The sequence below is a fragment of the Colletotrichum graminicola genome, assembly GCF_000149035.1.
Source record: "Colletotrichum graminicola M1.001 genomic scaffold supercont1.207, whole genome shotgun sequence".
In the NCBI taxonomy this organism is placed as follows: Eukaryota; Fungi; Ascomycota; class Sordariomycetes; order Glomerellales; family Glomerellaceae; genus Colletotrichum; species Colletotrichum graminicola.
In genome coordinates this window covers 2238-15575 of record NW_007361211.1, presented here as the reverse complement: position 1 = coordinate 15575, position 13338 = coordinate 2238, and the positions used below count along the sequence as shown (strand labels likewise).

General features: G+C 41.3%; 3 protein-coding genes across 3 annotated transcripts; all 3 read left to right on the top strand.

Moving 5' to 3' along the window:
- Positions 1–2161: 2161 nt before the first annotated feature.
- Positions 2162–2788, top strand: GLRG_11935 (NUDIX domain-containing protein; the record flags this gene model as incomplete). The annotated part of the gene is made up of 1 exon (XM_008102617.1): positions 2162–2788. The coding sequence occupies one exon, from the start codon at positions 2162–2164 to the stop codon at positions 2786–2788; it is 627 nt and encodes a 208-aa protein (XP_008100808.1).
- A 701-nt stretch (positions 2789–3489) lies between these two features.
- On the top strand, positions 3490–4590 carry GLRG_11934 (uncharacterized protein; the record flags this gene model as incomplete). Its single annotated transcript, XM_008102616.1, has 1 exon — positions 3490–4590. The coding sequence occupies one exon, from the start codon at positions 3490–3492 to the stop codon at positions 4588–4590; it is 1101 nt and encodes a 366-aa protein (XP_008100807.1).
- A 3217-nt stretch (positions 4591–7807) lies between these two features.
- GLRG_11933 (ricin B lectin) lies at positions 7808–8335 on the top strand (the record flags this gene model as incomplete). The annotated part of the gene is made up of 1 exon (XM_008102615.1): positions 7808–8335. One exon carries the CDS (start codon positions 7808–7810, stop codon positions 8333–8335), a length of 528 nt encoding a protein of 175 aa, XP_008100806.1.
- Between the last annotated feature and the right edge of the window lie 5003 nt (positions 8336–13338).

Here is a 13338-nt window from a genome sequence, read left to right as displayed (position 1 = left end):
ATAATCTCTTATTTATAAGCTTTATATTTAAGATAAAAATAAGCTTAATATCTTATAGTTCTATTATTTATTATTTTCTTTTAGTTTTTTAAATATACTTCTAATAAGAAAATAATATTTTACTTAATAAATAATATCTTACTAAAGAGAATTTATTTCTTATTATAAACTTAAATATCTAAAAAATATAATATTATTACTAATAATATCTTAACTTTTTTTTTAATTATAAAACTTATTTTCTAAAATATATAGTATTAGGAATAATATAGTCTTTTTAATATTTATTAAGTTTATTATATTTAGCTATAGTAAACTTACTATTATACTAATAAGATTAGTAAGAACGTTTTTAAAACGTTTCTAAAACGTTCTTAATACTAAAAAATTTAAAATATTTCTTAAATTATTTTTATTATATCTAGAAATATTTTAAAAACGTTTCTAGCCTATTTATATTAGAATTTTTATCTTAATAATATTATAACTATTAACTAGTAGTATAATTACCTTACTAGAATAAAGAAAATTATTTATTTAGATAGTTATTAGTTTAGAAACGTTTTTAGTATATATACCCTAAAAAAATATTTATATACTAGTTCTTAATTAGTTTAAAAATATTTCTAGTGTATATGCCCTAAAAAAACTTTTACATACTAGTTCCTAATTAGTCTAGAAACGTTTCTATAGGGCATAACCTATATTTTTTTTTTTATATACCTACCTATCTATTAGACAAAGCCTTATTATCTATATCTATTATCAGGTCAAGCCTGCACAGGCCAGCGCGCACGGTACTCTCAGGTTGTCAAGGGGGGGGCATTATCAGCTTGTCTGATCGCTCGTTTCACAGGGGCCCTTTCAGAGGCAGCCTGACGATCATGTGACTTGAGATGTAGCTTGCTGTACTGATAGTGTTGGCTAGGCGACAGTGACTCTAGCGCCTTGGCATCTTTCGCAAGGACTATTGACAGGCTCCTCCGTATACTAATTCCCAACTCTGCAGTCATGGCCATGTCGATCAACATCGGAGAGTGGGGCGGGCGAAGTGGTAGGCATTACAGGTTAGCGTGATAAGACATAATACCGTGTAGGTTGACGTGTCTGTGGATGACCCAGAGGTCTGCAATTGTGCAAAGCATTGAATTGAGAATATGGACGTCATATAGAGGCTTTGATAATGAAAAAGAGATGGCAAGTATCTAAAACGTCAAACAAGATGAAGATTCAGCAGACAGCACAGCCAGACAGACACCCGGGAGCTTCAACCGAGCTGATTATTATTCGTGTTCGCTACGAAAATCTCAAAGCCTAGCAGAAAACGACACGGTTCGTCCCACGTATTCATTGCAGAGGAGTCGCAACCAATAAGCGAATGAGTTTATGATGGAATATTGATGCGCTACTAACTAACAGGTCCTTGTACTGCCAATTTCACAAATCTAAAGTTTCCCTATCCCTTGCTAGTTGTGAGGTGCTCAACGCGCTCACGACTTGTCCGTTCTCGACTTCAACGTAGGAGCGTCGCAGTTGATGTGACGATTAGTACAATCACTGGTTTCGAAACCCACCTTCGCCGAACACAAGACGACGCGTCTTAAGAAGAAATAACTTCGGGCAATTCATTGTTACACCATTGCTAGCATGTATTGCTTCAAGTTTCTTCTCCTCTCTTCTGTTCTTAGCGCTGCCACCTCTGGATTGTGTGCTCGATCCCAGTGATACAAGTAGTACTGTACCATGCCGGATAGCTTTGTTCGTAGATCTCTCGACAGTCTCGCTGAAATACTCAACGCCAAGCAAGCCTATGGCAGCGGGTAACAGAGACGTTCCATAACCTCAAAGGTAATGGAATTGTTGTGATAATGAGGGGACCCGCATTGACGGTGCGGTGATGAGGCGTGATGACATAAGCGGGCCCACAAAACCATTCGTCATCTCAGCATCGGTATTTGTTCATCGCATCATCCCCGCGCTAGTCGTATTACCTCAAAGTTGCTCTTCATTTACAAACTCTTACTCTGCTTCACTGCTCGTAAGTAGGTTAAACAGAAGCATGCGCATGCCATCTATTCGCTCACATATGCCAAGTCTGTTACAACTCCGCTGCCGCCCGTTCAGTCCCTATTCGCAAGCTCTTTTCCACACTTCATCCATTATGACGGCAAAGACCCAAGAACCAGTCATCACGAAGACCTCAGACCTCCCTATCGAGGAGGCTAAATGGGTCACTCTTAAGAAGATCGAATACGTAGATCAGATCGGCAAAACACGTACGTGGGAGGTCGCCACACGGAAGACCAGAGGCAAGGCCGGCGTTGACGCCGTGGCTATGGGCAATATCCTCCTGCACCCTACCCGTCCGCCGTCGACCATGCTTGTCATCCAGTATCGGCCACCACTGGACGCGTACACGGTAGAGTGGCCGGCCGGGCTGATTGATGCCGAAGAGACGGCTGAACAGGCTGCGGTGCGCGAATTCAAAGAGGAGACGGGCTACGACTGCCGTGTGATGAGCGTGAGTCCGCCGCAAGCGGCGGACCCGGGTCTCAGCAATGCCAACATGCAGCTGGTGATGGTCGAAGCTCAGTTGGGCGAGGAGGAGGAGATGCCTGAGCAGCGTCTGGATGATGGAGAGCGCATCGAGCGCGTGATTGTGCCGCTCGCCGAGTTCTATGACCGCTTAGTAGAGTATTCGAAGCAGGACCGCATGATTGTGGCGGCTAAGCTGTTCCACTTTGCAGCTGGAATGAACTTTGCTAAAGCGCAAAAGTATCCCGACTAACGGAACCGGGGTATTCAACAAAGAATTTATCTTCAAGCGTTCCGAACTGGGAGCCACTGTCGCTTAGTAAAACTGTTAGTGCACTCTTGTGTGAAATACGGCAGAGCGAATTAGTCACGTGATACAGGACGGGGTCCACCGCACTGCAAAAGGAGCCAGCGCCTGCTTCTCCTCCTGAGGCCTGATTGACCGGAGTCACGTGGACAAATGCAAATCACAGGATCCAGCAGTGCCGCAAGCGCCACAGACGCCACAGACTCTTAATTATGTAACAGCTGCGCCACATATATTACCCAGACTTAGCCCCTTTTTCTTTGTTCCTCAAGGTTTAAGATTGGCTTGGTCTGATGACCACTTCATGAATCGCAAGTGACAGACTACATTCCAGGCTTAAATGTTGTTCACCTGCGTTGCCAAACTCTAATACTCTCTTTTTCCTCGCATAGTCCACGGTGTCTGTCGGGGCTGGACGAAACGCAACTTGGTAGGGCAAACCGCGCCACGCATTTTGCGCTCAAGGTGACGGCTGATCCAAAACGGCCGGTGGCCTACGGAAGAGTGAAGCTGCAGAGTAGTTATCCTACGGGCAATGTGAGCTCGACAACTGTGTGAGGAACTGTCTCTGCCCTTCCCTATCCGTGTGGCCAATACACAACTCTTCACAAAAAGACGGCGCGCCCCGTCCCCAGCGATCGGCCATCATGGACACTCCAAACACGTCAATCGGCAATGGTACCAGCACCAACACCTCTCATCTCAAGCAGCACAAGTCCTCCTCCTCTCTAGGCTCTTTGTACGAAGTTCTTGCCGACCTTGATGACACCCAGCTGCAGTATCTCATTCAAGAGATGAACCACACCGGTCATCGCAACGTGCCCGTATCCCAGGCGGTATCAGCTTTAGAGGCGCAAGCTCCCCTCAGCTCCCTCAGCTTCACGACCCCAAGGACGTCAGACCCTGTGCAAGAACCCCAGCGGCGACTATCCAAGTCACAACAAGGAAAGCTCCGACTCCAGACTGCATTTCGAAGGACCCCCTCGCTGCAACAGGGACGACACGGTCATACAGGAAGCCATGGCGCCCGGGACGCGAACGTGGACGGTGGATCCAGAGGCTCATGCAGCAGCCCGAGCACGGTCCCTACAACCCAGAGCCGCGAATCTGCCCACAAGCATAGCGGCTTGCCCGAGGCGTCCGATGGTACCATCTGCTCCGCGAACCTCGACTCTCAAAAAGGTCACTGGCTTTCTCGGCCACCAACAGAAAACAAAATCGACGCTGGTGCGGTGCAGCCACCAATTGAAAGAACCAGACGGGAAGGGCCCACCTACAGACGCATCCCCCGACCGGATTTTAGTCTCCCCGAAGGCGTCACTGTCGTGGACCTGCTTCACCTTCTCGAGGTCGAGTACCTATCCTCCAATTCGTCACGGTCATCCTCCCCTAGCTCTACATCTTCTCCGTCATCTTTATCTTCCCCATTTCCGACGCAGCGACTGGTTTCGGGATCCAAACACCTGAACCAATTACCAATCTGGCCAGGGTCACGACCGCTACGAAGACACACGTCACGATTGGACATGGCTCTAGACGTAGAGCGCTCAGCTTCTGGTGCAATGGAGATCGGAATGGGCATGCTCGAGCCTCGGGAGCTGAGATCCGCTTCGCTAGGAGCACCCGCCTTCGATTCTATGGGCCGTACGTCTCTCGATACTTTTGAGCGCAATTTCAAGGGCGAAATGCCGTCTTTTGCACCACCAATTGTTTACGAGGGGATATTTGATGTTCTAGAGAACCAATGAACCCATCGTTCAAGTCCAGTTGAAGCCGAGTCCATCCCAATACGAACACAGCTTCGCCAGGAAGTCGGGTTGTGAGCTCGATTGGGACATTCTAGACTAAAACCCTCAGCCTGTTGTGGGAATAACGTCTGGTCCATTTGTGTGTTGTAACACATTGGAATGACCCAGGTTGGCCTGAAAAGAGCCTCTGATTGTAAGATAGCGATGCAGGCACATATTGGGCATAGTGCAGGCGTCGAGTAAGTCCCGGCTCTCGGTCTAAAGTAGCCACATTCGACGTCAAGCTAGTGCCGCCTGCTCTGTCCATACCAGAGCGAGAAGGTCAGCAAACCGCGAGTCTACTCGCCATGATACCACTGTTTCATAAAAAAGACATCGGAATTGTAATGGGACCGCCGGCATCGAAATGTATCAATAATAAGACGATATTGTTGGTACAGCAGCTAGGTCGTCGCGAGGTTCTCCAAATTTGGCTACGCTTGGTTCGACAATAGTACGGTAGGCAATCGGCGTTTTCTTGAATGATGCCTGGACAATGTACGAGAAAAGTCGAGTCGTAGGCAATCAACAAGGCTGAGCTAGATTGGGCCAAACCGGAAGGGACTTCACGTCTGGAAGATGTAAAGTGAAGTCGAGGAGGTTCTATAAACCAGGCGATCACGGAAGCCTTATCTAATATTTTGTCCACTAAATTAATCATAGATTTTGTTTTCTTAAATCTTCCCGCCTATGAAAACCTCTCGTCGCTTGTCTTCACCGATGAAACTCTCGCTTTTGAGTGGTTAATTAAATCAAAAGAAGAGGCAGGTCTGGAACAAACCCCCCCCCCCCCCCCCCAAAAAAAAAAGAAGCCCCCATAGATATATGTTGAATATTCTCCGCTCTCTGAAGTATTCTTGTCTGTCCATTAATGTTCCACCAGCTACTCTCGCACGCCAGTCTAAAGAATGTATTTACGTGATTAACCTTCCAACTACAGAATTTTGCTATCATACTAACAGCTATACTCTACTCTGCCTAGTACTCTTGTGCGTCAGTTTGGCCTGAATGTAGATTAGTTCCACCTTGGACCATTAACCGAGGGCCGAGTATACAGTCTGTGCCCTGTCCCAGGTGTGCTGAATCATTGAGTATTATTGTACGGTTGTCGCAAAAACGACGCCGTTAATCGCAAGCAGCAATTAACGCCTTATGTAGTACAACAACGGTCATATGACATCAATGTTCCAACAATGTCGAGTATGCGGAGAACTTGCATGTTGAAGGGAATGGATAACTTGCCAGTTGGCACAATTTAACGTTTAATGTAGACAGCCCTCCTCGGTGCCTTTGGTTGGACATTTATAACACATTGCCTATCTAAGTACATCATCTAGAGAGACGTGATTGCAGAGGTCAAACCGAACAATGCCATTATCGAGCCTGAAAACGGAGAATTTTTTAATTCCATCAACTTCGAACATTTCAACATTGAACAGGTCTGAGTTGACTCTATTAAGAATTGCTTCTCACCAAAGTCCAATGATACGTAGCGAAGGGTTTTGTGGACAACATAACCTTTCGCAATTTTCATTCGGCAAACGATGACTCGACCATCTTTCTCGATTCCTGTTATTCGCCATTTGATGCAGAGACTTGCAATAAATTTCCTCCAAAATGAAGGTTAGCAATCCTTTTCCGAGAACTTCCATGGCCATCCTTGCGAACCTTGTGGTCGCGACGTTGCGCGCCTAAGTCGTTCCACAAATGAAGACGGCATGTGCAAAAATTTCCGGTTCAAGCGTTCAAACGTCACAAGTCCTGGTGACGGGGAGTACATGGTTATATGTAACAGTTGAGATGGGGACTTGGGAATACGCTGGGTGCTCTTTGATAGTCTTGAAGCATAAGAAACTCTTGCCGATCGTCGCACTGGATCGAAGGCTTTAGTCGAGCCACTTTGGGTAGTCAAGGTTATGGTGCTAGAGACTGAGACATAAATATGACTAACACTACTATTGAAGGATTTATTTCTTTACTCGGTGTTGCCATCTTAGCCTTCAGGCTTTCCGGTCCCCCTAACCGCCTCCCATTCCAAGACAACCCAGAAATTCAAGCCTCGCCTCTATTTGGTTGGTATACTTACAGTAACAATCTAAGAAATCCTCAAGCGGCTCTGCAAGAGCGAAAGGAATACAATCCTGTCAAGAAGGTTTTCAAGCATTCATAGTGATTAGAATGGTTGGAAATCTCAAGACCACGTTTACACCTAAGGGCGCTATTACTACAACAGTGAAAGAAGGCAAGCGACCCAATCAACGCAGATGCAAACCCAGAAGCTGCTGGTTGCACTGACTTAGGTCATGTTACTCGCATTATTCCGGAGGCAAAAGTTCCGCTGTGCTTTTGAATCCCAGGAATTGGGGTGCATTATGAACTTTTTTAGAAGCTAAGACAGCATCATTTACCAATGGTCCGGCTAATCTAATCGGGTGGAGTTCAGCCGAGCAGTTCCGCCTTGGCGGGATTGCTCGGGCATGTTTTATTCCACAACCTTCTTTTGCCAGATGAACCAGTGCAACATGCCAGGATTTACCAGTGGCTGTTTCCTCCAAAAGCCTGCTTCCCAATATCGCCTGGCTTTGTTTAGGTGGTGAAAGATAAGGTTAAACGCTTGCCGGCAGTTTGTTGACGGAGGCTTTCTCCCAGAATGGCAGTTGGTCTTGGCACATGCGGAGAAGTGTAACGTATAAAAGGTGATAAGTGTACACACCGCGGGTCAAGTCGCTTTTTGGGTCATGTAGCGTTGTATCGATATTGCCGCAAATCACGCTGCTGCAGGAACACAGATCCGGGCCTATCACGAAGGGCAACCGCAGACCCGACTTGCATGATGACCAGGGAGTAAGCGACGAAAATCATTTCTGATATAGTCGCCCTCGGCCCATGTGACACCATGGTGCCATGACCTTTCATTTCAGGTGCCGAATCTGGCGATGGAACTAGTCCTAGGTTAAAATCATAGTTATACTAAATAGGCAGAAGCATCATCCACATAAATGCGTGCATATTAGGGTCTGATTGTTCGCCGCCTGAGCATTGGTGGTCTAGGAAAATATTGGCAATCCGCTTGACCTCTGCCCTTTTTGTCTCCTCTCTTCTCTGGTTTTCTTTTCAAAGCCGCGAAACCCATCTCGGATTTACCTAATCACTTCCTGAGCTACACCATCTACTCAGCATGAAGCTGTCACTTGTCGTCACCATCGTGGCCTACGCCGCTACTGCTCAAAGTGCCATCACATGGACTGTCCAAAAGGTCACGAATCCTACGGCCGATCAAACAGACGCCTACAACAGAACTGAGGCTGCTATGCGCCTTGCTGTTGCTCGCCATTCCAGACTTGGAAGCGCAATAAAGAACCTGCGTGTCTATTACACTCCTGGTGTCCCGACAGCAGAGGCAAACTACAACGGCGACGTGCGTTTTGGCACCAACCGCGCTTATATGAACGAGCGCACTGCTCTTCACGAAATCTCTCACACCTTGGGTGTTGGTCAGACCGCCGAATTTGACCGCAAGTGTGCTGCAGGCGATTGGGCGAGCGCATTGCCACTCCTTCGGTCTTGGGATGGAGCTGGTGCGGTCATCAATTGCGGAGGCTCACACATTTGGCCATATGGGCTCAACTACGACAATGAATGGAGCGAAACGAATGCCAATCGCCACGTTCGACTGATCAATGCAATGATTCGGGATGGTATGTAGGTATATTGCCAATCAATTGAAAGGTCAACTGTGGTGTAATTTATGGCGGGGGAAATGTAATTCTATTCCTCCGAGACTTTGTTCACTAGGCAGAAATGGAACTCCATGAATTGAAAGAAAGCGATAATCTCTAATGTAGACATTACGCTAGTATGAGTTCCCTGTCTATGAAATGATCTAGCTCCTCGGAATTCTATTTAAACTAGTCTTGAATATCTTCAGGTCTCTGTTATATGTCCGATAAGATTCAAGAAGTCACCTATTCGAATGTTTCTCTTAGTGCGTCTTTGACAGCAGGTCGGCATAGCCAGACGCATCCCGTAGACCAAAATAACACAATATCATGATGGCTATATAAGGTATAATTTCTCTATGACCATTACGGCTTTACCTTTTCACCATCACTACACAAGGTTCGTAAACCACTTCTAGAATGATTGATGTAATTGGGGTTGTGTGTTTGATTGTAATCTGGAGGTTCTCCAGCGTAAAGGGGTAATGAAGGAATCATAACACAGCGCGAAGACCTGATGCTGATGACTCTATTGATCACAGTTTTGTGAGCCTTGGTACCACCAAGATTCTTATTAGAATCGACTGTACAGGGCTGTGTCGCCGGCCGCGGCAGAAGACGAGAGACATGGGACACCTGGTCCGTTGACATTGGTTATTATAGTGGCCATCATCAATCGATATGATAGGGAGAAAAAGACGGAGAATATACTCTGTTTAGGTCTATTGAATAACCAAGAAGAATGATGTTCACCATCACCGAGACGACGTACAGAGCACCTACTCTCCTACCTACTGCGTGATTCCTCGAGCAGATCAGATGCATGAGTCTCGAGTTTCTTGATAGCGATTCTGGTAGGCCAGCTGTTGTCATGTCAACTTCTGACTCAAAGTGAGGCCAGGATCTGCTCTAATGATTTCTTCTCTTCGCAGCCCCTCGAAGACTTCCACTCTTGTCGCTTTCTCACTGTTGCCCGTCTATGCACACGATCGATCGCAAGCTTGCTATATCCGTGAACACAACCAATGCTTCCAGTTTTCTCGCTGAGTAGATTTTGCAGCCTATTGGGACAACTGATTGCGTGAAGAGGAACATTAAATGGCATATCGTCGCAAGGGTCGTGCATGACGAGGATTCGACACTGACAAAGCAGCCGAGGATAAGGGCTTCTGTCGGCCAGCGCATGAGCCGATCGTGTTCGATTCATTGTTATCGTTGCTTCTTCGTATTCTGTGCTGGTGGCTTTGGGCTCTGCCGAAACTGGTTTAGAGACAGAAGGAGTTGTAGGTTGACATAATGTGGTGATGGCATATTGTCCAGGTGAGATAACTTCTTGCAAGGGAGAATGTCGAACGGGATCGCAAGTTGCAGGTTGTTCTACCATCATGGAATGCGGTGCTGAGGAGGATGCTCGAATAGATGTTCAAATCTTGCCAGCTGGTAAGGACGATATGCTCCGCTCAAAAGCTTTCACGCCTTCTACAGTTCGGTCATGGACAGCGGTCAGAAGTATTGAAAACGTTCTAAGCAGTTGTAGCCGACGTCGCGGGTTGGATGTAGCGAAAAAAATAAACAAACATAAAGAGATCGTGATTTTTGGCGAGAGGATTCTCAGTCACAGGGAAATATCTGGTTGGGAATTACAAATGTGACAAGGTTTGTGAACTGGACAATAACCTGGGGTTTCAGATCAAGCTGAATACCTAGCAAACAGCAGCAGTAGACGAGCGAGAATTCTAATTATTTGTTAAGGCAGGGTTCTAATTACGTCTCCCGGTGGCAACAGCATTGTGTACACACCTCGAAACGGTTACGGGTTTGTACAAACTCGTCCTCGGCAGAGCCTTGGCCAGGCCGCCAGGGTCTGTTTAGTTCCATAGGGTTTTCAAGTAAATTATACGTATAGCAGATAGAAAGCATAGGCTTACGACCGTAAAGTAAGAACTAATAACAAAATAGTAGGAGTGTTAGAGGCAGGGATAGTATTAAGTAAAGGAGTCAGTAATAGGCGTAGTTAGGGTTTAATTATAATAATTATTCTAATATACCTCCTCTAACCCCTATTTTCTATAAAGTTTTCCCCTTTTATTATTCCTTTAGTAACTAGTTTATCTAGTCCTAGTCTTACTCTAGTGCCCCCTTAGGGCCCTGCTCTAGGCACCTAATATAATCTCCCCCCTCTAAGGTCCTGCCCTTAGGACCTTAAGTAGGCTATCTACTAGTAGCCCCCCTATTAGCTACTTAGACTATTTAATAGCTAAGCCTTACGCCTAACTCTTAATCTCTTAAGGCCTTAAGTAGGCTACTTACTAGTAGTCCTCTTATTAGCTACTTAGGCTATCTAATAGCTAAACCTTATACTTTATACTTATTTTTTAGTATCTTAAAAGACGTCTAGAAATACTTACTAAGCCTAGTAGGCTACTAAATAAGTAGTTATTTTTTTTAGCTAACTATTTACTTTTAGCCTTATTTTTATACTATTATATTTTATTTAGGCCCTAACTACTACCTTCTTAGTATAGTCTAGTTTTTTAGCTTAAAGTATAAGTTTTATATTATTTTACTTAGTAAAAGACTATTTACTTTATAATAAAAATACTTTATTTACTTATAATACTTTTTAATACTTTTTATTAACTAAACTTTATAGTACTTTTTTAAGTACTATATACTTTTTATTATTTTTATTATTATAATATTTAGTTTTTTTATTAACTATTTATTAAGCCTTAAGTTATATTACTTTTATAATAAAAAAAAATTTTACTTTACTTTTTATAGTTAGTACTAGTAACTTTTTAGTCTTAGTTAGCTTTTCTTATTAAGGCTTATTTAGTTTTAACTTTATAAGCTTAAGTTATTATTATAACTAGCCTTTTTCTTAATACTAATTTAAAATAAGTAATTTAAATTAACTTAGGTTTTTATTAATTTTTTTATTACTTATTTTTTTTTATAATACTTTTATATTATTATTATTTTTTTTATTACTATTATTACTATTATTACTTAGTAGTAATAGTAATAGTAATAATATTAGTAATAATACTAATACTACTAGCTTTTTTACTACTACTATTATATTTATTATTATACTTACTAATACTACTAATACTACTAATATTACTACTTTTACTACCCTTAAAGGTACTAAAGGCCTTACTATTACTTTCTTATTACCTTTTTAGTTTATTAGCTTTTTAAATAAAAAAAATAAAAATAACTATACTATAGTTTATTTTATTTTATACTACTACTATTTTTAAGCTATATTTATTTAGTATATAAATATAGCTAACACTAAGGCTAAGTTTTCTTATTACCTTAAGACTACTAGTAAGTATTTAACACCTTAGTGCTTCTTAAAGGCCTTTTTTTACTTATATCTTAGTCCTAATTATACTATTAGCTACTAAGAATAAGTACTTTTAGTATATTAAGATATATAGTAAAAACTATATTTATATAAGTATTTTTATATTATTATTTTTTTTTTACTAGTAAGAAGTACTTTAGTAACTTTTTACTAACTCTTTATAAGCTACTTATATTATAACCTTTACTACTTTTACTTTTAAGAATATCTTTAAGGCCTTTTATTATAATAGTGTTATATATACTAACTACTATTACTATAAAGTATATCTTTTTTAAATACCTTATAACTACTTTTTAACTAACTTTTTATATAAAAAGAGGTTATTACTATCTAGACTATAGTTAAAAAAGCCTTTTAAAAAAAAGTAAATACTACTAAGGCTCCTAACACTAAGCGTAAGGCTAAGGCTAAGGAGAAGAAGTAGCTCCTTTATAGCTATAAGGTTATAGCCCTTAAGGCCTCTATTACTACTACTACCTTTTTAGCTAAGTTAGCTAAGGTAGCTACTATAGTGCTTTAGCACTAAAATATACTCCTTAAGGAGTAAACTAAGGCTATTAAGGCCTAAGGTGCTTTTTTCTTTAAGTAAGCTACTACTTACTCCTAAGTTATATATTATTCCCTTTTTTAGTAACCTCTTACTACTTCTTAGTTACTAACTTTTATTTTAGTATACTACTAACCTTAACTTTTAGTCTAAAAGTAATATAGCTTTTAGTATACTTAGTAAAAGTAAAAATAAAAAAAAGAAGTAGGCACTACTACCTCCTTAGTACTTCTCCCCCTTAGGCCCTCTTTTAGTTTTATTTTCTTTTTTCTAGCTACTATAGCTTTAAATACTTAGCCTTTAGGCTATATACTTCCTAGCCTTAGTACTAAAGAATAATTAAAAAAATCTAGCCTTTTAGGCTAAGTACTTACTTTTACTTAGTGTTTTTTTTATACTTTTTTAGTAACCTCTTACTTATAGTCTTACTATAAATCCTTAGATATATTTCTTTATAGCTTTTATAAATTTTTTTTTACTATATTCTTTTTATTTAATAAAATACTACTTATTTTATTATAATCCTTTATATACTACTATTTAGTTTACTTTATATATATCTTTTTATTTTTAATTTAGATAGGCTAAGGCTTTACTAGTACTTTTTTAAACTTCTTTAGCTAAAATAATAAGAATATATTATAAATATAATACTTTATTTTTATATTTAGCTTATAGGCTTTCTTACTAATAACTACTTATATTACTATAAAAGGTCTAAAATACTTATTTACTAACTTTTTTAATAGTTATTTTTACTTAATAAATTTAGTTAATAATAAGACCTTTTTTTTTACTTTAAACTTAATATTTTTTTTTTTTTAGTTATACTACTTCTTATAAGTCTAGCTTATAAACTTTAGTATACTAATAATAATAGCCTTTTAGCTTTGAAATGAACATTCTATAAAAAGCAACAATTGGAGTTATAGGTGGGTGTACTTCTTACCCAGAGACAGCAATACTTGGCAATTTCCGGAGAGCGCGTTCGTTTAGACCCCACCCAGATCGAGATGCACTCGGATGAGTAATTATAAAGTTCATGGACGGACGTTAGTCTC